At 45.4% G+C, this 27,107-nt stretch overlaps 1 protein-coding gene across 1 annotated transcript; it reads right to left on the bottom strand.

Moving 5' to 3' along the window:
* Positions 1-674: 674 nt before the first annotated feature.
* CEP57 (centrosomal protein 57) lies at positions 675-27,003 on the bottom strand. Its single transcript, XM_039521023.1, has 11 exons — positions 26,847-27,003; positions 19,807-19,963; positions 15,797-15,976; positions 12,598-12,719; positions 11,821-11,937; positions 8,395-8,472; positions 5,929-6,033; positions 5,694-5,774; positions 4,718-4,962; positions 3,766-3,910; positions 675-1,980 (listed from the first exon to the last, which is right to left on the bottom strand). Exons 1-11 carry the CDS (start codon positions 26,874-26,876, stop codon positions 1,744-1,746), a joined length of 1,497 nt encoding a protein of 498 aa, XP_039376957.1. The 5' UTR covers positions 26,877-27,003; the 3' UTR covers positions 675-1,743.
* Between the last annotated feature and the right edge of the window lie 104 nt (positions 27,004-27,107).

The following is a 27,107-nucleotide window of genomic DNA, read 5'->3' as shown; positions in this document are numbered from 1 at the left end:
AAAAGAAAACCAAACCCTGAATGTTGACATGTCAGTTGTATCACTGAACCGTAACCATTTCAGAAGTCAGAGTAAAGTGGAGAAAAGATGAAACGTCTGTATGGCATTCTCAGTAAGCAGTGTGGTTTTGCTGATATTCAAGCTTTGTAGATGTAGAATTACTGTAACATAATTGCTTTGTATACGACTAGAGCAACTTCCTGTTCAAAGGGTGTTTTCCTTTGGCTACTGTCCCAGTAACAATCCCTGGGAAGTTTATGAATTTTCTCATTATCTCAAATATTTGCTAGCTCAAAATTATTTAACATGAGCACCTTACACTTAATATCTAGCCTCACAATACCCCTCCGAGGTAGGGAAACAAACACAGAGTGAAGGAGTTACCTGAGGTTAAAAGATACCTGTGGCAGAGCAGGAAATTTAACCCCAGTCTTCCAAGTGCCAGGCTCCCATCTTCACTACTTACCTATCCTTCCTCTCTATTCGTGCCACCTAACACCTCTGCTCAGGCAATGCTTGAGGTGAGTTTTAGTGCAGCAGCACTTTTTAAATAACACTCTGATATTCAATTCAAAGAGTAAATAGTATTAGTGTCTTTGAGGAGTAACAAGTCACAGCTAGATAATTAGAAAGTTAGTAAAGAGAAATTTCAACTTACTTCACTCAAATTTGCAAGTTAATTTTATTGGTTTCCAATCATAAAACTTTATAGACACAGGTAATTTGAATCTGTCTTCTGTACATGCCATTACTATGACATTCTTTACATTATTAATATAATAAATAACATTTACTTAAGTGTGTGAGTCATTTAGCACTCATACCTGCACCACTAAAAAAAAGCAGATATCCAAGTCAAAATGAATACTATTTCAAGTTAAAATTAAGCAAGCTGCCAGCACTGAATGGCATGATTAAGGCACTTGCAAATTAAAAATGTCTGCACTTTACTGCTCCAGCCAAAGTGCACTGGTAAATGATAGATTTTATCCCAATATTCCACATCAGAAGACTTCTCTCTCCAGTCTTAAGACATCATTACTATTAAATGAGAGTCAACTGGTAAGAAAAACTAGTCCAAAAGATAATTACTTTGTTCTTTCTTTGTGAGTGAGTTGAAGTGTCCATTGCAATTAACAATGGCTAATGGAAGGTAGCAGACCTGGAACTGGATAGTTAAACAAAACACTTATGAGGTTCGCCTGCTTTTTCTTATGTTCTCAAAGGCTGTGCTGTCAGCAACTGTGTATACATCCAGCAACTGATAACACCTGGTAGACTCATGGCTAAAGCTTCATTTTTGAATGGTGATATGCCTTTAAGCAGCCCCATGCAGAAGTTCAATAGCAAGAGTTGTGAAACCACACATACCTTTTAGACAAGCCACTCATGTGAATAATGAAATAGAACATTGTGCAGCAGGCATGGAGGAAGGAGGCTAGAAGGAAAGACTTAGAGGAAGGATACAGCTGACAAAGGGGGAGATAATGGAGGGTTGCATATGGACTCAGTAGTTAGATACATTAGAAATGAGGCCTTGCTTTCTCTAATCGGTGTTGTGGATGGATTAGAACCATAATAAATCAGACCTACAGATGCAAAATGGGGGGGTTACATTTAAAAAGTGCACTTCGTATACAGTAGTCTCTTTCACACAGTAGGAAAGGCATCTCTTTTAGACCTGGAATGTGAGACAAAGTTCAGACTGGTGGAGTTTAAGGAAAATATCAACCAGTATAGAAATCAGTAGTCCCAGCTGACATCATCTTTCTGAAGGGAAGTCTGTATACTCTGCATATCCCGCAACAATTGAAGGTTTTTCCGGCTTTTCTCTCCAGGTTTCACTTTGATGGGGCCAGCATCCTTCCCCCTGGTTGTCACGGTGGTTGTTACTTTCACCTCACTAACTCCACTCCGGCTGTCTCGTGTTTCTTCAGCACGACACTTTTTGGACTTACATTCTTTCTTGAGTTTCTCCAGCTGAAAGGAAAGCCCAAAGAGAAACATTAAGAGCAGCCCGGCTTCAGTTTACTTATTTCTCCCAAAGGAATTAAAATCTCCCCTTTCACTCGTGCCTGTGACTCCGATAGAAAGCTGAGAATCTATTACCAAGACAGCCAATCTCCTGGAATACTTAAGAAAACTTCTCCTATACAGCATATATATTTACTGCTATAGCCAGGTAATAATGTCATAAATCTTTATGAATATGGAGATAAAATCTGATTCCAGTGCAGTTTGTGTTCTGAATTAGTGTTAGCTATTTTAGAAATCCTCTAACTGACTCTAGGGGAGTTTCTCCAATCGTGAGGCCATGTGGGTAAGAACTGACTTAAGTCTCCAATCTACACAGCCACTGCCCACCTTTTCCCAGTGATTACTAAAAATTAAGTTTTCCATTTACCTATTGCAGATTGTACAGGCCACTCACTGTCCTTAGAAAGCAGCTACCTGAGGTATCACTTTCAAGAGCTCTAAAACACACTGGTGGTATGAAGAACTGGCATCAGCTGTAAATATGTGTAAATAGGACAGTATGCGACTCTCAATACTACAGTGGTGCAGGAAATTTTTTACTAGTCAGGGACATACAGTACTCATGCGGAACCATGTGTATCGCCATACAATGTCAACACTGCTACACCTGCCAGTCTGCAACAACTGTTTCAGTTTCTTGACAGAAGTAACTAATAAACTGTCTTCTTCCACTGACCCAGACATTCCTCTGCAGAATAGCTTAATGGCTATGAATTCTTCGGTCATCTGATTGGAAATCTAGTGCATTGGTTCTCAACCAGGGGCTGGGGCCCCCTAAGGGTCCTCAAACAGTTTTCAGGGAGGCCTCCAAGCAGGTCCAGCATTAGACTCACTAGGGCCCAGGGCAGAAGGGGGATGAAGCCCAGGTCCCTGAGCCTCACCTGGGGCTGAAGCCTGAGCAAATGTAGCTTCATGGGGGCCCCAAGTAACTGCCCTGCTTGCTGCCCCTTAACGCTAGCCCTGGCTTTTATATGCAGGAGTTTTTAGAGCATGTTTGGGGAGGAAGGGGGGGCTCAGAAAGAAAAAGGTTGAGAACCTCTGATCTAGTGAAGGTGTGGGAAACATGCTCAACTGCCTTTGATTTCAGATGACATCTGCAGTTTAAGTCTTCAACACTTTAACTTTAGGCAGATGAAGTTTCTGTCCTTAGCACACACACAATGTCAACGCTGGAGATGAGGGGGTTGAAAACTGCACAAAGATATGCTACACAGCAATGTAAACTGAACAGGCTTGCCACACTGTATTTGATCTCTGGGACAAAACAAACTTCACTAAGATGAAGGAAGACTGGAGAAAGAAGAATTAGATACGGGATTAAAGTCTTTGATCAAAGTATCTATCTTTAACTTTCCCTCCAATATTTGTGAAATGTACATTCTAAAGCAAGACTAGATAGATCAGCATATGCAAAGCAGAGGAGGACTGGCCAGAAATGTAGTGCAACAGCGAAAATGGAGCCTGGGAACCCAAACCTTTTCCTGAGTAAAGTCTGGGTGACCAAAAAACAAAACTAACTTATTTTCCTCAAAGTATGTTAAAGTCTTTTGACAACTTGCAGAATGTCTTTGTGGGATTTCCCCCCATGTACAAATGGCTCTCTCCCGTGACCACACAAGGCAGGTCATGTCTGCTGCTTCCAAATTCAGCTATAGCAGCAGTTCAGACAGTGACAGATTCCTCACAATAATCATTTTACAGAAGCGCAACTGCAGGCAACTGACTTACCCGTGTCCGATGTTTCCGGACTTTACTTATTTGGTCTGCCTTTGCCTCCATTCTTCTCACCAATGCCTCAAGTTCCCGCTCCAGGTCTTCCCTCAGGCCACCAGTTGGGGTTTCGTGGATTAGCTTTGCTAGCTGTTGGTGATCACTTACACAAAGACGGAAAAAAAGCCTGCATGTGATTTTCTCAACTTTACACTGTTTGCCCACTTGCCTGAGAAATGACATCTCTAGGGAGGCATATTATTAGTAACCAGAAACTGTCTCAATATAGTTCAGCTATGATGGCATAACAGGACTCTGTAATGTTCTTGTTGGTGAGCGCTGTCAACGTGGAATGCATACATGGGCCACTGCTGCTGCACTAGATAACTGATCAAATTAGTTAGGCCTAAATATTACTAATTTAAGATTACATGGGTGGCCTCCTTTAGCCATAGTCTTAGTGCTCAGTCCGTTCTGAGGAGAGAGTCCTATTTCCCATTCTGCAGTTCCTTGGTTCATTTGCATTAGCTGCTATTTCAGGTCTGTGCTCCTACTATGGATGATACATGAGACTAGTGAAGCAGTTTAGATCCTGATAACTAGATGACTATTTTAGCAGAAAGAACAGCAAGGCAGCCCTCACAAAAAGGTAGTCACATTTACTCACTTGTCTGATGTGTTATGAATAAACTCAGAGGTGCGCCTCTTGGAACTGCTGCTTGTAAATACTGCAGGGTTCTTTGCATTAGTATGTAGTAATAACCGAAGCTGAATGTTAATCAGTGTTACAGGGGAAAAAGGCTGCCATGATTGGACAGAACTAAATCCTGACCCACCCCTGCCTAAAAGCATGCATCATCTTTGGATAAGGGACTGTATAACCCCTCTCCCTCCAGAAAACTCCCACCACCAAACCAAAATCACTGGCAGTATAAAACATTCACACTTGTAATTTAATGACAGGACTCACAAACTCATCTGCCCAAATTCATCCTGCAAAGTCAGCAACACTTCAGAAAGCTCTTCCTGGGATGCAGAGGAGCCTGTCGAGAGAGAGGACTTTCTGCCTTTGCTGGGGTGAGGTGCGTTGCCAGTCGGCTTAGGTGGTGGAACATCATTGATCACACGATCGTTACACAGAGCTTTAGAGTGTTGTTTCATTAGATGCAACACATGTTGTACATTGGCTCCAACAGAATGGCTGGGACTAGTAGACTGAAGGGGAAAAGTAAAGTAGATGTGAATAGATCTCTTAACAACCTAGAGCAAGAGAGAGATTGTAGGACATTTTATTTAGAGACAACTCTAATTATGTGGTTTTTCTCTTGATTTGCTGTTAGTGACTTTAAGAAGAGCTTTGTATATGAGTGAATCCATGCTTGTGAAAAGTGCTTGACTAGCAGCCCTGAGCGCAGAGGAGATGGTTCTGAGCATGCCAGCTCGGTGTTACAGAAGACAAAATGTATTGCAGGAAAGGCTGGAGGGAAAATTACAAGTTTAAAGGAAAATAGAACTGTTAAGTAGTCTGACCACTAGGTGTCACGAAAGCACCAAACAAGATGCCAAACCTGCGGAAAAAATGCAGAAATTGGGCTTGTTTTTTACTTAAATGGCTTGAGTGTTGCTTGCTGGCTAGTAGCTTCTTTTTTGATTGGCTCCCAACAAGGGGGGGGAGGGGAGGGAGGGAAGGAGAGTGTCAGGGGTCACAGTCCCAGACTGCATGCTGGGGGATCTAGTCACACAGTGTTGGGGTTCTTAGGGATTGGCTTGTTTTGAAATGGGATTAGCTTGATTTTTGGCTTACTGTGCAAGTCGGGGTGCTTATTTACTGTGTGAAAGTTGGCAACCATGACCTGGAGCCCCATCTTCTGAACTAACTTCATACTCAAAGTGTAAAATTCTCCAGAGCTTGCTACTTGTAGACATTCAGAATTAACCCCACTCACCTTTCCAGCGACAAATGGCACATCACCCAGACACAGCCTGTAATGGGGTTGTGCATGGAAATGTCTTGTGAGAGGGCGTTTCTAAGAAGAGAGAAACTGTCATTAGATGTGACCCTGCCAAACCCATACCCCTCTGCTTTCTAGGAAAAAGGAGCCAGCTACCTGATCTCTCTCTCTCACCCACCCACTTCATCCTCCTTCCTTCCCAATACAATTTACAATGACAGCATGCTACCTTGTCTGGCTGCTTGGCTTTCTTCTTTGTTTTCCTTGGCTTTGGAGGAACTGATGGCGTTCCTGCCTGCAACAGTATTCGGTTAGTCTCCAGTCCTGTCTGAAGCTGTGAATGGAGTTAAACAGTGGGAATTATGATTTTTTTTGAAAATAACTAGAAGGTGTTAAAAAAACAAACAACAACAACAACAAAACAACCAAACCCTGAAGTCTGGGACTGGCCAGCCAAGGAGCAATTTTTAGACAGTAAGCTCTTTGCGGCAGGGTCTGTCCTTTACTGTAGGTCTTGTACATGCCTAGAACAAAAGTACGCCCATGTGGTTGAGGCCTCTAGGTATTACTGCAATGTTAAACACCTACAATATGACACCGAGTACATCTAGCCAGAGGTTCCAAAACTTTATTAGTTCATATACCCCCTTAAAAAGTTATTGGAAAGTGCATGGATGGATCAAACTCATGTACCAGTTTCACAACCTCTGATCTAAACAACTACCATGAATTCTGGCTCAATGAAGAATTACCAGTCATAATGAGAGGCTGAATGAGCCACAAGCCACTTCCCTGCAGGCAAGTGTGAAATAACATTACAGTCATGCACTTCCTTTACATCTCTGCTGACTGTCAAAGTATTAGCCCTGCCTCATCAGTAAATGATGCCACATCTCTGAGGACATCCCAGTTCCTTCCACTTTGGTTGACTCGTGTTGAATACATTCCATATTTTACTGAAAAAGTTGAGGTTTGGAGTGATCACTGTGCAAATGGATCAATATAAAAAGTTTAATTCTTTTCCTCAAAAGTTCTAAGACATGACTTCAGAAATCATTATTTCCAGCCACCAGTGAACATGCAGGATTAGTGTGAGAACCTCTCCATAAGCATCAGTGCTGGCATTCAGTGTTACCTTCCAGCTATTTTAGCACACAGAGGATTATTTATTATAGTGTCAATGATGTACATGGCACCAAAGTTAAGGTCATTGGCCTGAGAGGTTTATATCCTGATGCAGGCAATACTGGTTTGATGGTATCCTTTTGTCCTCCACACATGGCTAGTTATTGTAAAGTGTTGACTCAATTTTTTTTCCTTGATCCTACTTAAAGCATAGTTCTGCTCTGAAGAGATTTTAAATTTAGAATTGTGGGATTCCCTGTTAATTGTGCCAACATCTCCATAAACTGCTAGTCCTGCAAACTTAATCTGGGCTGAATGGCAGCTCTAGATTCCCCTCCCCCTGCCTCCCATCACCAATAACAAGTCCCACTAAGATGCAGGCCAAATTATGCCTTTAGTTATAACCATCCAACTATAACAGCCTTCAAATACAGCAGTATCCATGTAACTGATGCTTATTATGGATGCTTATAAAGAATCCAGCTTTATGCTGAGTCCAGGTTGAGTCTGTAGGGTTAGCAGTTGAAAAAACACAGCTCTTACTTGGACACTGAGCAAATGCAATATGGATTCCGACACAAACATGGAACCTCCACCATGCTATTTTTACAGGTACCCTTAATGGAGGTGTGAACTTAATTGTCAAGAAACCAATAGATAATCTACAGAAATCACTTAAAATAAAAACACCCTTGAATTCAGTAGAAAAAAATATTTTCTATCCATCCTAAAACAGGCCTAGAGTTCCATCCTAGGTCATTTAGGAGAGGTCAAAAACCTCTAGGAAGTCAATCATTTTCTATTCAACTTTTCGGAGCAGAACCAAACAAAGCTAACTCAGCTGAGTCCTGTGATGTGGTCTCTACCAAACACGAGTGCTTTGGGACTTATAGTTCAGTAGCCTTGGGAATGGCAGGCCGTTAAAGCATGCTTGGTATAAAAAGACCTGTTTTCCTCAGTCTGGGGAGTAGAGGGTAGGATGTGTTGCAAATGACTGCCAATGTGGAGACTCAGGAAGGGCAGCAGTCCTAATCTTTCCTAGGGCAAAAAGGGCTTGAGGAAGAAGCATGTGAGGAAGCCTTGGAAAGGAACTGGACAATAGATGATTTGGAAGCCTCGAATGAAGAGACGCTCCACCCAGCTCAGGGTGAGGGGGCTATATAGGCCAGGGAGTTTGATTTAGCTGGAGTTGAAAGCCATCCAGTTAATTGGGTGCACTGGCCAGATCTGGTAATGGTAAATTGCATCCTCATCATCCTAGCTGGAGATTATCTGAAGGAAACATCAGACTAAGTTTGTGTTTTTATAGTAAAATATAACTTACTGGACACCCTCTTCTTGACAGGACTGGGGAAGTCACAAAATGTCACCCTTCCCCAATTCCCAGGCCTGCCAGAGAAAGTTTTCCACCATTTCATGCAAAAGAACAGAAGAAGAGAAAGTGGTGCCTTTGGTATTCTTGGATTCCATCACCAGCCAGACTGCATCGAGCTTTTCATTGCACATGAGAGATCCGACGAGTGAGCTTAAATGAAAGTTTAATAAGAGGGAAAGATTACTTGCTGGTTACCTCAGCTGCCTTCTCCTGCACAAGCTTCCTTGCATGTTCCTCCTCTTGGAGCTTCTGTTCCAGTTCTTTCATTTTTTTCTAATTGAAGTTCAATAAGAAAAATGTTGTTACTGGTGGAATGCCTGGTTCCTTTTTTCTGAAGTCTTAAAATAGGAACTTGAACAAAATTAAAACTAAATAGTTCAATGCATTGTTTTAGACCGAAGACTCCCTTCAGATTCAGAATATCTGTTGATGACTCTCATCGTCTTTAACAAGTACAAGCAGGCCTGAATATTTAAAATTGAACACACTGGATTTTCCCATGTTTATTTCAATAAGACATTAATTACAATGCCTGAAAGGCTAGAGCAAGTTAGTGAAGGGTGTAACCTACAAAGAGGAAAAAATGAGGAGACTGCCTTTCTTTAAAAATACATAACAGGCCTAAAAATGGTTTAACATGTTTTTTTTATATTAAAATTTAGGTCTTGTCCAGTGTCTCAGGCCAAAGAGACAGCTAAAGAACTAGCAAATTTTTGATGTCAGATACTGTGCAAGGTAGAATAGAGACCTGAAACATATTTTGGGTTTATTTTTAACATCTGTAACTAAAATGCCTCAAACATTTGCGACAATGGAGGTCTTTGAACATCCAGACTGTAAGTTGACAACAGAGGTCAACAATCCATAAGAGACATCCAAGTGGTCTTCTAGCAAAGCCGGAGAAGACTGACTTCACATTCCTGATATTTCTAAGTAAAATACCAGGCCAAAAAAAAAAAAAAGTGCACCCTTTGAAAAATCCTTCCAGGGATTCTTTATACATCATGAAGCAGTAAAAAAGCACCCATTTTCCTGTGCAGATCACTCCTAAGATGAAAACCTTGGCTTAATGAGATGAAGTCACAGCTTTGTGATAAGCATGACAGGTCTCATAAAAATCAGAACCTTAGAATGGACAGTAAAAAAGGCCCAGGGCTCTAGAACATGGCTTAACCTTCACACTGAAGATTAAACATTGGACCCTAATATAATCCAAAATCAAGCTGTCGTCAGAAAAACAAACGTACGTTGTATTCCAATTGCTATGTAAATAAATGGAAGCATATTTGTTATTTTTTAAATATTACATTTCCCCCCCAACACAGTTATGTGCATTACTAAGTCTATGCAGTATTGTTGTAGCTGTGTTAGTCCCAGATACTAGAGAAACAAGGTGTGGGAGTAATATCTTTTATTGGATCAACTTCTGTTGGTGAGAGAAGCTTTCAAGCTTACAGCGAGCTCCTCTTCAGGTCTGGGAAAGGTACTCCCAGTGTCAAAGCTAAAGACAAGGTGGGATGGTTGTTTAGCACCCCGCCACATACAGGGGGAAAGAAATGGGAGAGAAGGTAGCTCGGAGGAAGAGGGGTTTGTTAATGGGTTAGAGACTGTTGTAATAAACCATAAATCCAGTTTCTCTATTCAGGCTATGATTTTTAGCACCTTGCTAGTCATTGGAAAACTAAGAGCCTATTTTATGCTGGTGTAACTGCACTAAAGTCAATGAAGTTTCACACTCCCTAGCTGACATAGTTATACTGGCAAAGCCCTGTTGCAAACACAACTATGCTATAGAAGAGTGCCTCTGTCAACTTGGCTAGTGTTGTTTACGCTGGCAGAAGAACTCCGGTCTTACATAGCATCTCCACCAGGGGCTATACCAGCACTGCTATACCAGCAAAGGCTCTGTAGTTTAGAAAAGGTCTTAGTCGCAAGAGTTGATCAAAACTTCCTGGCTCAGATTTTCCACAGGGAGGGGAAAAAAACAAAATTCGATTTTGCCCCAAAATATCTAAATTCTTCAAGAAAACAAATATTTCATTTTTGGGTCACTCGGACCTGAATTAGAATATTGCATTGTGTTGAACTGACCCAAAATATTTAGTTTCAAATAGGGAAACAGTTTATTTTTATGGAACTATCAGCGTGTTGCCTTCTGGGCACTGTAGTTCAAGCCCCCATTCTCTCCTATGAGCCAAGCTCCCTGGCTGGACTACATCTTCCATAATGCAATACAGATTTGCCTCTGACAACATTGCGTGTGGTGCAGAAGATTACCACCTTTGAAATGATGGGTCCCCAACACGGCCATCCCACCACAACCCCAAACTCCAACCACAAGGCAACATTCCCCCTGCCCCCCAACAGCCCATTTATAGTATCTAAAGAGAGAATACATATAGATAAGATTGATAACATCATGTCTCCTCACTCTCACGTGACTCAAACCCTCTAACACATGCACGTGATGTGCTTGTGTGCTGGTGGGCAGAAAGCTGCTGTATTTTCAACAGTTTTGATCTGTCATCACAGGGGTAGGCAACCTATGGTACGTGTGCTGAAAGTGGCACGGGAGCTGATTTTCAGTGGCACTCACACTGCCCGTATCCTGGCCACCAGTCCGGAGGACTCTGCATTTTAATTTCATTTTATATGAAGCTTCAAACATTTTAAAAATCTTATTTGCTTTACATACAACAATAGTTTAGTTATATATTATAGACTTATAGAAAGAGACCTTCTAAAAACGTTAAAATGTATTACTGGCACGTGAAACCTTAAATTAGAGTGAATAAATGAAGACTCAGCACACCACTTCTGAAAGGCTGCCGACCCCTGGGTTATCGCGTAAACTGCGAAAGTGGGAACATGAGCATCTTTAACTGAACACAAACTTTTAACATTAGATATCCCAGTGCACTGTGAGAATGCAAATCTTTAGGCCCACGTAAAAAAAAAAAAAGGCATATTAAATTATTTTTCTGGCAAATCCATAAAAAAACTGGCCAGGCCGGTCAAATACCAGCCAGCTGGTAACCCTAGTGGTGCATCATGGTAGATGTCGTCCAGCAAGGGAGTCTGGTCAGTGAGCGAATGGATACAGCGGGTTCCCAAACTACAACTCCTATAAAGCAACATGCGCCAGTAAGACAATGCAGTTTAATGTTGAAATGACTATAAATGAAGAGTTTGGGGTCTTTTAAGCAAAAAAAAAATGAAACCGCTCAATTTTGGGAATGTTTAAATGGGATAGCTCAGTGGTTTGAGCACTAGCCTGCTAAACCCAGGGTTGTGAGTTCAATCCTTGAGGGGGCCATTTAGGGATCTGGGGCAAAAATCTGTCTGGGGATTAGTCCTGCTTTGAGCAGGGGGTTGGACTAGATGACCTCCTGAGGTCCCTTCCAACTCTGATAGTCTATGAAACGTAAACAATTCAGAATTTGTTCCATACAAAAAATTCAACTTTACATCCTGATTTGGGTCAAAAATGTTAAAAAATATCAGAATTTCCTGCAGGATGCACATTCAGCTCTATTAGTGATCTTTTGGTAGAGGACCAAAACATGCTCAATACTCATGACCAAGACAAATCTGATTTAGTGTGCAAGAGGAATGACGGACCTCTGCTAGAGCCTGCATTGCAGTTAGTTTGGTGTATTCTTGTTCCAGCAAATCCAGCTTTTCCAATTTAGATTGAACATGAGATTGATCTAGAAGTCGGTCTCTCTCTAAAGTGACCTACAAAGAGAAAAGGAAAAAGCAAAAAACTGTTAGAAATGCACCACCACCAAAGCCTCAACAATCATCCAAACCTTGAGTTTGAGAACATGCAGAAGCATCACATAATGCAAGGAGAAAACCAGGATAAGTCTCTACAAATGTTTTAAGGATATAAACATCTGGGGGGAGAGGGGAATTATTTATAGATGAGGAGTGGGGTGACCAGATGTCCCGATTTTTGGGTCTTTTTCTTATATAGGCTCCTATTACCCCCCTGCCCTCTGTCCCGATTTTTCACAGTTGCTGTCTGGTCACCCTAACGAGGAGTTTGGAGGGGTTGCAGGCAGGACTAAGCACTGTCCTAGAGGTATGGATCTGTCATTGGAGGGAACTAAGACTCAGGATTTATTGATTCAGCATCATAATGTGAGAGCACATCTACCGACTTCAACAAGAGATGTGTTCATAAGGAGAAAGCAAAATATCAGTGTTGAAATAGGACTGGCAGATATGAGCAGAGAACTTTATTCTTAATTTCTTTAGCTTAAAGACAAATTAAAACAGCATAGAGAATCACATTTCAGGGTGCCAGAATTACAATGATTACTCAACATCATGCCTTAATTCATTAAACTTCTCTAGTATAACTAGCAGGTAAACTTGGATTGGGGAATTTACCTGTTTCTCCAAGACACTTGTCTTTTCATTTTCTGCATGCTTTATCATATTCCTCATATATTCCAGCTGCTTCTCTAAAAGCCTGCAACGAGACTCAGCAGCTGCCAGCTGAGAAGACAGTTCTAAGATAGAGAAAGTGGAAATGTGAGATCAGTCAGTAAATTCACTTCCGATAGCATCCCCCTAAGTGCTGCTCCAAAACAAAGGAACAGTCTCTGCCCCTAAAGAGCTCACAGTTTAAAAATCCTTCCATGACACCAATCATCCAGTAGAACAGAGCCTTGCAACGGGACTGGGATTCTGCGTGTTCCACAGGACCCACTGCCATAATAGTGGGAGTGGGTACAAATTTTATTATGGGCAAGATTGGGTGGGCAAAAAAAAAAAAGTCAGACAATGGTAATTTGCAAGAAAATACTTTAAAAAAACCCCTTTTAATACTTAAATTTAAGCGAGAAAAGATGTGATGTCTATTATAACAGTTAAAGTATATTTTTTACATGGCTTAAGCAAGATTTGTTTTATTCTTGTAGTGGTAAAAATTGTCTCTGAATTCCATTTATATTTATAATATATTAACTGACTTTTTTTGTAGCATGGGGGAAATATGACTCTCAAACAGGATCTAAGGTTTTTGCAGATGGGAGCAGGATAAAAATGTAAGAAACAATACGAGAGTGGGTGGGAGAGAGAGTGGGTATTGCAGAGCGATATGGGACCAGGAATTAAAAAAAAAAACTGTCCTGCACAGGGCTCTACAATAGAGTAAAATCTGTAGGAAGCTTTCATGTGAACTAGGACATCTCTCCCTCCTCCACAGCTTAACAGAAAAAGTAATCTGTGATTTAAAAAAAAAAAAAGTCTCTCAAAACAGTTCTCTAGTTCAGTGGCACAACCAACACATCTTTTCCTACTCTGAGGAAATCAGTCTGGCCACGTTGCCTGAAAAATCCTGGTGCTAATTGCTGGAATGTCTGTAAATTTTCTCACACTCACAATGTACAGTCTCTACAACTAGGCAAGCAATCAGAATCCTGCAAATCCTGCTCAATGACAGACAAGATACGGTAACAGGAACTGTTACCCATGTATCACAGACCACTAGCTTCATTTGAGCACAACTGGAATTACACCTCTACCCCGATATAACGCTGTCGTCGGGAGACAAAAAAATCTCACCGCGTTATAGGTGAGACCGCGTTATATCAAACTTGCTTTGGCTCCCCCTGTTCCTTGACCGTCCCCTCCAGAGACCCCCGTCCCTAATCACCCCCAGGACCCCACCCCCTATGCAACCCCCCTGTCCCCTGACTGCTCCAACCCCTATCCACCCCCAACCCCCACCCCCTGACAGGCACTCACCGGCCCCAGCCTGTTCCGCTTTCCTTGCCCCAGCCCCAGCCATGTTGCTGGGGGCGGCTGGGGAAAGCTCCTGCACTCACCCGCCCGGGGGGAAGTGGAGCGGCACGGCTGGGAGCTGGCGGAGTGGAGCTGGCTGGGGCTGGGCTACTCTGCTTCCCGCTGCCAGTGAGTGTGGAGGGTGTCCTTTCCCCAACCTCCCCACACTCACCTGTGGCGAGAAGCGGAGCGAGGCGCCACCAGCCCACTCCACTCCGCCACCTCCCAGCCGCAGCGCTCCGCTTCCCACCGCAGGTGAGTGCGGGGAAAGGACACCCCCCATACTCACCTGCGGCGGGAAGCGGAGCGCCGTGGCTGGGAGCTGGCAGAGTGGAGCGGGCTGGGGCCGGGCTGCTCCACTTCTGCTGCTGCCGGTGAGTGCAGGGGGGGATCCCTTCCCCCAAGCGACACAGCTGGGGTCGGGGCAAGGGAAGCAGAGGGGGCTGCTCCCGGCCCCCGGCTAATCTCCTGGGCCTCTCTGGGACTGCGAGGCCCCCAAAAGGGCCCTCCCACAGCTCCTGCCCCCCAGACCGGAGGGGAAGGGGGGGCCACAGCGGGAAGGGAGCCCTGGACCGCTCCCGAGACCCTCTGGCCCTTATTGAACCCCTCGGCCTCGCCCTGGCCCGGCACCCTTAATACGCTGCTCAGAGCAGCGTATCAGAGCTTTACCGCCTTGTATGCGAACCCGCCTTATATCAGGTCGCGCGATATCGGGGTAGAGGTGTATTCCATTTGTTTTCTAGAGAGTGACTTCACCTCTTCATCTCCAATCCTGCTGAACATAGTACAAGGCTACACTCCGAACAAGATCAAAATGTGCCACCGTTGGAAGCCCTTCCAGAGCTCTAATAATGCAGAAAAATGTAACTTTTCCCAGTGTAGACAAGGTCTAATGCATTAAAGGAGTGTATATATGGCTAGGTCTACACTACAGCTGGGATCGAGGCTCTGAGATTGATCCACCAGCAGTCGATTTAGCAGGTCTAGTGAAGACCCGCCAAATCGACACTGGAGAGCGATCTGCTGTTCACCCCTTTACTGTCTCCCCAATGAGAAGAATAAGGCAAGTCAATGGGAGAGTTTCTCCCATCAATCCCCGGCGATGTAGACCCCCATGGTAACCTGACCTAAGGCATGTCGACTCCAGCTACGTTATTCGTGTAGCTGGAGTTGCGTAGCATAGGTCGACTTACCGCAGTAGTTTAGACATAGCCTATGAGTAAATTACTCCAGAATAATGTAGGGTGTAAATTTAAAGTACAACAGCTATTCTGGAATAATTCCCCACGTGGACATTCTTATTCTGGAATCGGAGTGTCCACACAGGGAGCTATTCCAGAATAGCTTGTGCAGACAAGCCCTAAAGCCTGGCCTATGCTAGAAAATTAAGTCGGTTTAACTACATTAGTCAGGGTGTGAAAAATCCACCCCCCTGAGCAATGCTGTTAAGCCTATCTAAATCCATGGGTACACAGCACTAGGTCACTGGAAGAATTCTTCCATCAACCTAGCTATCACTTCTAGGGGAAGTGGATTACCTACACTGATGGGAGAACCCCTCCTGTCAGGGTACGTAAGTTGTGTCTATGCTGAAGTGCTACAACGGTGAAGTTGCAGTGGCGCAGCTGTGCCACTGTAGCATTTTAAGTGTAGACAAGCCCTAAGTCTCTGTGGGCGCAACACACAAACAGTTCGTTCCTGGCAGAATGTTCCCACACGATACACTAAAGCCAGTTAGCGACCTTGGGTGGAGTTTGTATTGTTAGCACCCTGACCACGCAAAGGCTACATGTGAACAAACCTTGATTTTGCTTGGACACCTCCGTCTTGGAGTGCTCCCTCTGTTGTATTTGGTCACTTAGCACTTTCTTATAGTCAGATGTTTCTTTACTCAGGTGTTTCACATTCTCCTCTGCCTGAATCCGTTCCAGCTCTAGTCGGCGAATTTTCTCCTGAAGATTCTTCAGAGCAGAAAATATTGCTGTAATTGAATTAGGCATCCTCGTTACATGCCAGTAAGAGACAGTGCCTCAGGTTGCCACCTGAATATTAAACGGTTTATTTTTAAATGTGTTAATAGATTAACAAATGCCAACCACTCCCTCCACATGCCAAGGCCCATGCAACACCCATGTCCCTTAAGTCTGGTCAATACAGGGGAAATTTCCCCCACGGTCCTAACTGATTTTTAAAGCATCTCAGCTGAATAGAGTTTCAAAGTGCGTGAGGTATTGGGTAAACCAGACTGCATTGGCCTGAACAAACTTGCTTCAGTTGATCCGGTTTTGAAATCAGTTAGCGGTTTGGGGACAACTTCTACAGGACAGCCCCTACTGCCAGGCCCCTTTGCCCACAAGTTGATTTTGGCCCTTGACAATATCACAAGAGTCACTGGCTATCTTTGCTGGGCAGTGTTGGTCCCCACTCCCTCTTTCAACTCTACCTGAACTGAAAACATACTGGACAAGTGGAGCTAGTGCTCAGTGACAGAGAAATTGCCTTTAAATTAATATAATCCACAACAGATTTCCTGACTGCATCTCTCATTCTATCGGATAGGTAGAAGAAGGCTGGCACTCAAGTGGTAGTAAGGTGCAAGCCTGATACCCCACTATAAGCTCAATGGGATATATAAACCAGGGGTGGGCAAACTTTTTGGCCTCCAGGCCACATCTGGGTGGGGAAATTGCATGCAGGGCCATGAATGCAGAGCTGGGGTGCGGGAGGGAGTGCAGGGTGTAGGAGGGGGTGCGGTGTGCAGGAAGGGGCTCAGGGCAAGGGGCTGGAGTGCCGGAGGGGTACAGGATGCAGGAGAGGGCTCAGGGCAGGGGGTTGGGGTTCAGGGTGCGGGAACTTACCTCAAGCGGCTCCAGGATGCAGGTTCCCTGCCTGCCCTGGCCCCCCGCCACTCCCAGAAGTGGCCAGCATGTCCGGCAGTGGCTCCTGGGGGTGGGGTGGGGTGCAGCGGAGCAGGCGACTCTGCCGCACACTGCCCTCGCCTGTGGGTACCACCCCCGAAGCTCCCATTGGCTGCAGTTTCCCATTCCCGGCCAATGGGAGCTGTGGGGGACAGTGCCTGCAGGCGAGGGCAGCACACTGAGCCCTCTGCCCCCCCTCTCCTCCAGGGGCTGCAGGGATGTGGTGTTGGCCGGTTCCGGGAGCAGAGCAGGCAGGGTAGCCTGCCTGAGCCCCGCTGCGCCATGGGGCCGGCGATCCCGCAGGCCAGATTGAGAGCCCTGACAGGCCAGATTCGGCCCCCGGGCCGTAGTTTGCCCTCCCCTGATATAAACAATTACTTGCTAGCATTTCAGTGTGACTACAGCCTCAACCAGTGCATGATTGTACACTGTGAATACTCACTGAAACCAGGGAGGCGAATGTGAGTCAGAAGAGATGCAAAAATCCTCTTCTCCAGAGTGTGGCTCTATTTTCCTCCTAAGCTGCCCTTTTGGGTGCCCCTTTTGTATCCTTCTCCCATTGCTGTTTTTTTCCCCTTGGATCTGGAACTCCCTCCCCACTTCACTTGCACCCTTAATTCAAATTCCTCCTTTAACCACCAATTATCCCACAGAATCTTTAGACAGTCAACTACCACAAAAAAAGAAACTGCATCATCTTGAGCTGAAACCTTATGCTGGTCATCTAAGGTACTGTGGATCTACACTGTATTGTCCAATGCAGGCCCCAGTTCTGCAAAAGGATCCACACCCTTACCCCCATGTGAAGTCCCATTAAAGTAGAATACATCTATACAGAGACCACATGTGCAGATTAGTATTGTTAAAGTCACATTAATATGACACCTCTATACTGAAGCCCACACTGAAGGTAATAAAGCAGGTGCATTTATTAAAAAGATTAATACATGCAAGGGTGGATATTGACATCTTGGTGTAAGATCACAAAAGGGAAAGAACAGTTACTACACTACAGTGGGAAAATTCTGAAGCAAAGACGTCAAACTCTGAATTGTAGACAAACAAAAACCATTGCTACTCTTCAAGTAGCTAATTAATAAATAATAATATATAAATGAATGATAAGTGCCTGGGTGTATATTTTTATACATTACAGCTATAGAAACTGTAGGATTTAGAAGTATGGACACAAATAGTCAGTGGAAAGTAGCTTTGGGGATGGGAGGGATAGCTCAGTAGTTTGAGCATGGGCCTGCTAAACCCAGGGTTGTGAGTTCAATCCTTGAGGGGGGCCACTTAGGGATCTGGGGCAAAAATTGGTGCTAGTGAGGGGGGGGGCTGGCTGACTTTTGATTTCCTTCCTCCTTCCCTTCTAGATTGGTATATGGTATATTATTATTACCTTTTAGCTAAATATTTGCATGAGCTCACAGGCTGACAGGGTTTTAGACAGCATGGCTCTGTTCCCAATGCGACAGCAAGAGACTGGATTTTTGTTTGTTTTTTCATTACGGTACAGATCACACAGCACGGTTTTTGAATTAAAAAAAACCTCTCTCACATTTTTGCTACCAGACTATTTTACAAGTCAATGTTCTGGAGTTAACAGGTCTTCAGCGCTGAACAATGAAAACCAGAAGGGATTACTACCAGCTGCACACCCTGGCTTCAGTTTACCACTAGGCAATATATGAAAATACACCTTCATCAATAATTCTCAGGAGAGCTCTTCCTGCACTACTGAATACTTCTATGTTTCAGCCACAGTGCTCCTTTAATTATGTACCAACAGCACTATCAGGACAGAAAGCAGTTTATGTGCCAGAGTGCATGTTACATTTAAAAAGCACTCTGTGCTAGGAGTTTACTACACTGGCCATTAAGGACCAGGCCTTTCCCAAGTCAGACTGCACAACAACAGCCACTCCAACCACGTTATGCTACTTTATAACCTAGAGTTTGAATCCTGTTGTTTAGGTTCAGCTTAATCCTTCCCTTTCTTCCATCTTCCCCCCAGGAATCTCAAACTCTTCACAAATCCACCCCTCCATACAACTCTGCTCTCATTTCATACCCCCTCATGTGTAGTGCTTTTCCGTGTCCTCTAAATGTTCCTCTGGCAATTCTTCCCCTTTTACCTTTTGTATCCTGCCCCTTCCCCTGCACTGAGTGCCTCCCCTCTCCTTCAAACCCACTTCTGAGCTCAAATTAAAGCCCTAATCACTGGGGGAGTTGGGAAGGCAGGACCATATGTCAGTCATAGGCTACATTATAAGGTCATCAGCCAGCTACCCATCCATCCAGGGAATTGCACTCGTTTTCAGTGCAGCTTGACTGGCTCCAAATCAGACTTTTAGGCACAGGAGGTAGAAGATTCTCAGCCATGGGACTCCAGCTATGGCAGGGGTTCTCAAACTGGGGGTTGGGGTCACAAGCTGTCCACCTCCACCCCAAACCCCACTTCACCTCCAGCAATTATAAAAGTGCTAAATAAAAAAAAGTGTTTTTAAATTATAAAGGAGGGGTGTCTCACTCAGAGGTTTGCTGTGTGAAAGGGATCACCAATACAAGAGAACCACTGAGCTATGGAGTGAATATTGCTCTGGGCTGTACTAAATAGTGTTTAGATCCAAATAAAAGCAGCACCTCTTTGATTAGACCTTTCCCTGGGAGCAGTATCACCCTCAGACAGATCCATAATGGGACAGTGAGGAGGGCAAAACAGGAGGAACTAAGGAAAGAGAAATGACATGAAAGAGAGGAGAGATTAAACTACACCTCCCCTGGGTAAAAGCAGGAGAGATGGTGAGATTACAGCCCTTTGTGGGCATGCTCTATGCTTGTTACATGGCACCTAGATCCCAGGGCAATAGATGCTGGACTGAGCTATTACCTCTGCTGTTACTTTCTGGATATGGAATTACTGGTTTCTCAGGGGAGCGCCGCAAATCAGAATTAATGAAGGGTTTGTATTTCGGATAATCTACAAATGACGCTGCAGAGAGTCCATCTGTGATTGATGCAGATTTACAACTTCCACGTAGAGTACCCTGAAAAATGAAACAAAGTTGTTATTTGCAACCCTCATTTTCCAGTCACTAATTGCAACAAGCAGGGAGAATCAGATGTATATGGTGGTCATTATGCCATCAGGTTCTGCTACAGAAGCACGGGGAGAGGCTAATGGATGCCCTCTGAAGAGCCTGGGAAGGAGAGCTGGCAAATTAATCCAGCCTATGGTACACAATTCTCCTCCCCAGCTCCTAATTACTGACAGAGTGCTCAGCTGCATTTTGATTTTCATGAGCACTGCAAGAGATTAACAATATAATTACATTGCAAAGGCCAGATTTCCTGCCCCACAATCTGGGACTATGAGCTTCATTTTCACCCTAACTCATATCAAAAACAGGGTCTGATGTAAATAAGAAAAAAAATGTTTTGTTCTATTCCCTTGTTTCACTTTACTTGCCCCAGCACCAGACTTTTAACCCTTTACTCCCCACAACTGAAGGGGACAGGCTGGGTGCATACTGGCACCCAGCATATATATAACACGTCTTCAGGATTCAGGAAAACATGTTTGCATGGAAAAGCCTAGGGACGTATAATCAACTGCGGTTTTCTTTATTTGCTTAAGTGGCACCTAGCCACCAACAAGCATAATTTTTTTTTCAGATAGTCTATTTAAACTCTTGGACATTAAATTCCATAAAGCAAAATAAATATTTGCCCCTTTTACTTATTTGAATTTCCCTTGAGAACAATCTGGCTACAAGTCATGTTCATTCAGTTAATCTCTGTTTGAATGTTGCACTGAAGAGTCAATATAGCCATCCACTTTGGATCAATGTTGACAACCCCCAGCTTGTCTATACCATTGTATAGTTCAGACAAACGTTTCTTGCCACAGCCCAAATAATATCATGCTGTCAAGTACATTTTACTTATGAATGTGACCAAGGAACAGTTTCATATGCTATTCCACAAACAGACAGGACTGAACTGTTCCAGATGTTCTGTAACTTACTGAAAAATAGTGAGTTTTACAGAGACTTGGCTATTTGAATTTTAAAAGGTTCAAGAACAGCTTATATAGCAGCAGTAAGAGAGCACTCATCACCCCAATCAAATCACAACCTCACCAACTCAAACGTCATGACAGACCCCCCAATCCCCACAAAAAAACCATGAGATTGGCTTAAAAAGAAATAATGTTACAAAAAGAATTAATTTTTTTTTCTGATTTTGGAACTCTTACGGGAAGGACCCCCGTTGTATGTGATGTTTCAGGAAATACAACCTGAAATGTACAAAAATTAACATGAAAATGGAGGGACCGTCATCAGGGTCAGTCTAACTCATGGACCATATTCACCAACCACAGCTTCTCTTCCCTTTCCTGGGCGTTACCCCCGTGACAAAAGTGCTCGTGTAGACAGCACTATGTTGGCAGGAGAGTGTCTCCCGATGCCACAGCTACCACTGCTCATTGGGGGTGGTTTTATTATGTTGGCAGGAGAGCACAGAGCGGCTACACAGACCTACAGCGGTGCAGCTGCAGCGGTGCAGCTGTAGGTCCGTAGTGTGGACATAGCATAAATAATACTCTTAGGGTACGTCCATACTACCCGCCAGATCGGCGGGTAGCAATCGACTTCTCGGAGTTCGATATATCGCGTCTCATCTAGACGCGATATATCGAACTCTGAACGCGCTCCCGTCAACTCCGGAACTCCACCACCGCGAACGGCGGTGGCGGAGTCGACGGGGGAGCCGCGGACTTCGATCCCGCGCCGTGAGGACGGGTAAGTAGTTCAAATTAAGGAGTTCGACTTCAGCTACGCTATTCGCGTAGCTGAAGTTGCGTACCTTAGTTCGACCCACCCCCAGTGTAGACCAGGCCTTAGACTTAACAGGAGAAAAATTAAGAGGTACAAGCAAGGGAGCAAACACCTTTTTAGATTAGATTTGTACAGGCTGTACACAAGTTAGATGAGATTATAAAGAAATGGAAAACCCAGGAGGCGGAAAGGCAAAGGAGGGTTCTTCCAGATAGTAACTGTAGTAACCTTGCATAAAGGCAGCAAGAAGAGGCGGGCGCAAGATGAAGAGAGTCAGCAGGGAGGGACGTGGAGTGGGAGAGGATTCATGAGATTTTGAATTTGGATCCAGGCATGAATGGAGAAAGTGGGTGGAGTCTGAAGCTCCAGATGACAGCAGGTACTAGCACCCAACTCCTTTACATTCCTAATGGGCAAAGCTGCCTAGGAATTTTGCAGTTGAGTTTTTCTGCAGGCAGTATCTAGGTTCAGTACCTTTTTAGAGGAAAGGAATAGCAATTTGATTGACTTATGCTGGGTGGCACAAATGCAGGGTGAGACAGATTCACATAGATAATAGTCATACCCTGATCTTCAGCCTAGATATCAAGATAGAGGACATTACACTGTCTTGGACAGACCATCACCTCACGAAAGCCAATGGCTCAGGCAATAGAAAAGACCAGTCATCCTGATTTGACCACGAGGGCTCATGAACTCCAACCAATTCCAAAGCCTGCTAAGTGGCAGCAGCACTCCAGTCACAGGATGAGAGTCAAGGACCTGTGGAATAATCACCATTCTACACTGGCCTCAGCCATTGACATGCTGTCTTACAAATTAACCCTTCCTCCCCATCACCAACACAGACACCCTTAGTTTTTTGGGTGTGTGGGAGCAGCTCCTAGCTGGAGGGGCAAGGGGGCTCCGAACACTGCTGCGGTTCCCAGCCAGTGGGAGCTGCAGAGCTGGCGCTTGTGGCGAGAGCAGTGCGTGGAGCCTCCTGGCCGCCCCTCCCCTAGGAGCTGCAGGGACCCGCTGGTCAGAGCCTGCTAGCCCCACCAACCCTCCTTCTCCCCTGCCCCCCACCCCCGCCAACACTAGCAGGGGTCCTGATCTGCATGCTGCCACCCCAAGCAGGGTCCCAGGCCACACGCTGCAGCCCACACACATACACCTCCACCAATGTGGGACCAAAGCCGCACGCCACCATAGCCTCCCCGCAGCACCAGCAGGGGTCCTGGGCCACCTCCACCCCCCAGCACTTGCAGCACCCCAGACCGTCCCCACACCCCACCCCTGGCACCCACATCCCCTGGCCCATGTTTTAGTTAGGGGTATATAGTAAAAGTCTTGGACAGGTCACGGGCCATGAATTCTTGTTTACTGCCAGTGACCTGTCCATGACTTTTACAAAAAATATCTGTGCCAAATCCCTCCCCAAGGGGCTTTCCACCTGCCTGCATTTCCCCGAGTTCAATACATTCACTCATCAAGCAATTCTTGACACCATGAAGGAGTCCTGATGTAACACTTGTAAATCCAACCCATGCCCTTCCTGGCTTGTGGAAGAGAATCATGAACAACTGGTGCCATTCCTGACCAAAACACTTCATTCAGAGACTGAATCTTCCCTTCTTCCTTCACACACATGGAAGTTCAACCAACACTGAAGAAACCCACCCTGGATACTTCAGTCTTAGCCATCCATTGCCCAGTGTCAAACCTGCACAAGCTCATAGAGAAGCCAGCCAAAGGTCAACTACAAGCTCATGTAACTGAAGCCAACATTCTAGATAGACCCAGTATAATCAGAAGTAAAACTGCCTTAGTGTGGCGCTTGCTATTCCAAAGTCTGAAGAGCTAGCATTGTCACTTCTCACTCCACCAACATTGAGAATTCTAACAGAGCAGGTACAGTAAACCCCCAGCTGAGGATGGGTTTCCACTTTTAAAAGCCCACATCTTAACACTATATTCGAGATTACCCTTATTATTCAATCCTCTCTCTGATTTGAGGCCAAGACTGTTGCTCTGACTTCTGTCCCATCAGAAGAAATAACATTCAGAATGCCCACCTAGGGACTATGCCGAGAAGACTACAAGCATCCCTACATCCCACTCCCCTCCCCTATAAACTCTGACTGCTGCAGGTGGAAAGCTGGGGCCACAGCAGTGGAGAAAGCTTAGTGAGACAAACTTGAGGAAGCTAAGCAGGGTTAGGCCATGTCTACACTACAGGGGCAGCAACAGCACAACTACAGTGCTGCAGCCAAACAACTGTAGCAGCACAGTGTAGAGCAGGGATCGGCAAGCTTTGGCACACGGCGCGCCAGGGAAAGCTGCTGGCAGGCCGGTTTGTTTACCTGCAGCGTCTGCAGGTTCAGCCAATCGCTGCTCCTACTGGCCGTGGTTCACTGCTCCAGGCCAATTGGGGGCTGTGGGAAGCAGCACAGGCGGAGGGATGTGTTGGCCACCCTTCCCACAGCCCCCATTGGCCTGGGACAACAAACTGCGGCCAGTGAGAGCCGCGATCGGCCAAATCTGCAGACGTGGCAGGTAAACAAACTGGCCTGGCCCGCCAGAGGCTTTCCCTGATGGCCCGCATGCCACAGGTTGCCGATCCCTGGTGTAGAGGTTTCCTCCAGCAATTGAAGTTTTTCAGTCGCTATAGGAACAGTAGCTAGGTCAAAAGAAGCATTCTTCCACGAGCCTAACTGTGCCTACTCCAGGGGCTGGGTCAGCATAGCTCCAGCACTCAGCATGTGGATTTTTCACACCCCTGAGCACTGTAACTACATCAACTTAAGTTTAAGCATAGCCCAGGCTTCAGTCATACCAGGCAGCTGATTCTAACCTGTAGCCCAGGAAGTGGGAATAGCGCTTTCATCGAATGGTTTATGGCCCGTTGCCAGAAGTTCTCAGAAGTCAGGCTCATGCACCACGCCCTCCCAGCAGCTGCACATCCTCTCACAAACGCAGCTGCTAGCAAAAAGAGCGGACTTCACTTCTGAGGGCAACGAATGTCAGGTGAAGGCAGCAGACCAGGAAAGTGTGGGGAAACGACATTCTCATGGCTATTCTCGCTTCACTGGCCAGGCAATTCTCTAGGATCACCTGTAGTGGTAGCCTACGGACCACTACAGCACCCTCAATTGTGTCCTATTGTGCTCCCCACAACAGTCATGCTTTCTTCCTCTCCCTACTCTGACTTCCATGAGAAGGGGAGAGGAGGGTCCCACTGTGCTTCCCTGAGCTAGGCTTCTTGGGAAAGATGCATGTGGGGACAGTTGAGGCAAGTCTACACTGCAGCCTCCCACCCTAGGCAGACAAGACTCAAGCTAGCACAATAAAAAATAACTGTGTAAACATTGTCGCTCAGCCTGGCACTCCCAAGTTCAGAGCCAGGGGGCCATGAAAGCTTGAAAGCCTGAGTTACAATGTCTACAGCACTATTTTTAGCACATTAGCTTGAGCTGAGCTAGTGTAAGTTCGCCTACTCAGCCTGGGAGGCTCTCTCCCAGCTGCAGTGAAGACATACCTTTCTGGTCTCTAGACTGTGATTCTTTGGGCTTTTAGGCCTTGATTTAGCAGGGTTCTTAAGCAAATGCCTAATTTTAAGCCTGTTTAGTGCTGAAATGAGCCTATGATGAGTCCTAGAGCAGACATCATCAAACCAACAACCATGGCAGACACCAGAAAGTGCTGGAAAATACAAATTCAATGTAAAATTAAACTATTAGAACATTCTATTTCTTTTGTATCAAAAAGTCCTTTAGATGGGAATGTACCCTCCTCACTACACCAGAGTTTGAGGGAACAGCAACACTTTTAAAAGGGCCAGCCTTTTAACATCTGAAGCATTATCAGATCTGTCACAGAAATGCACCACTAGACTGAAGACATTTAAAGTTCAAAATTTCACTTGCTCTTGCAAACATGTTTTTTAGATGTTCGATATCTTTTAGTAATTTATTCTGCTTGGATTAGGTTTTGGCTTCAGCTTCTAGTAACATAAACACCTCTTCTTATCAAACTGTGTTGGTCTCCACTACTTCTCTGGTGGCCACAGATACCAGACTGTGCTGTGCAATAGAGAGACTCCCACTAAAAACCAGTAATATCGCTGAGAGGTTTTACACTCAGAGATCTGTATATTTTTCTGCATCACACACACACAAAATATTATAAGTTTTCTTAATAGAAATTTGTAGCCCTTTGTAAGTAAACATGTGCCATTAGCTTATTAGATTCCATGCAGCATCACCATGATGTTACCCATCCAGAATTCTTTAGCCAGCTCCAAGCTGCTGAGGGATGGTAAGAAACAGCTGGATACCAAGAGATGTATAAAAGCTATCAATATTATTTATTTGCATTACAGTAGTGCCTAGAAGTCTCAAAGCATGGAGATGCTTGGGGGGCACCGTCTCCAACCAACCGAGGTCAGTGCTCAGGGCGGGTGAGTAGAATTCCCACCAAGATTTGTCCTGGGGAGAGGAGATGTGCTCCTGGGGGGTCTTTCCCCACCAGGATCTTTGCTGGAGGAGGGGATTGATTCTAGCAGTCTTTCCCAGCCAGGTCTGTGCTTAGTAACAGAGCAGGTCAGAATCTGGCTGTCTTTGCTCAGGAGGGGGTCTAGAGGGGGTCTTTGCAGGGGGAGCCCCCGCAGAATCCCTGTTGGGGGGGGGGGGGATGAGAGGGGGATCCAGGCTGCAGGGGAGTGATCGTGGATCTTTCCGAGCCAGCTCCATGCTGTGGGGGTGACAGGGGGGAATCCCCACCAGGATCTGTGCTGGGGGAGTTTCAGATGATCCGGGGGATCTTTCCCAGCCAGCTCCGTGCTCTGGGGTAACAGGGGGGATCCCCACCAGGATCTGTGCCGGGGGGAGTCTCAGCTGATCCGGGGGATCTTTCCCAGCCAGCTCCATGCTCTGGATGGGTAACAGCGGGGGATCCCCACCAGGATCTGTGCCGGGGGGAGTCTCAGCTGATCCGGGGGATCTTTCCCAGCCAGGTCCAGCCTCCCCGGGGCTAGGCTGACAGGAGCTTGCCCCCCGGCTCGTACTGGTGGACAGGGGAGCGCCCCCACCCCGTCGCCATTTCTCACCATGTGCTGGGGGTCACCAGCCGCCGCCATGTCCCCAAAGGGCGGCCACAGCAGGTGCGGGCCCCTTTAAGTCCGCGACGCCCATACAGCCGCCACCCCCACTCCCGTACCAGAGGCGCCTCTACGCCAACAAGGTGGTGCCTGACTGACATGGCAACTGACCAATGAGAAGGGAGAGGGGTTGCCCAGCATAGACACCGCCCCTTATGAAATACAACGTCTGTGCGTCACAAGCCAACGTTTGATTGACATGTCAGTTGT

This window comes from Mauremys reevesii, linkage group 1 (genome assembly GCF_016161935.1).
Source record: "Mauremys reevesii isolate NIE-2019 linkage group 1, ASM1616193v1, whole genome shotgun sequence".
NCBI lineage: Eukaryota > Metazoa > Chordata > Testudines > Geoemydidae > Mauremys > Mauremys reevesii.
Note: the sequence above shows the minus strand (reverse complement) of the source record. Positions and strands in the feature narration are given on the sequence as shown.

Coding starts and splice junctions, on each gene's coding strand:
- CEP57 (XM_039521023.1), bottom strand. CDS start 26,876: ATGGCGGCGGCTGGTGACCCCCAGCACATG. Junction 11,938..12,597: donor CAAGTGTCTTGGAGAAACAG/GTAAATTCCCCA, acceptor TTCTCTTTGTAG/GTCACTTTAGAGAGAGACCG. Junction 3,911..4,717: donor GAATTTGGGCAGATGAGTTT/GTGAGTCCTGTC, acceptor TCTTTGTGTAAG/TGATCACCAACAGCTAGCAA.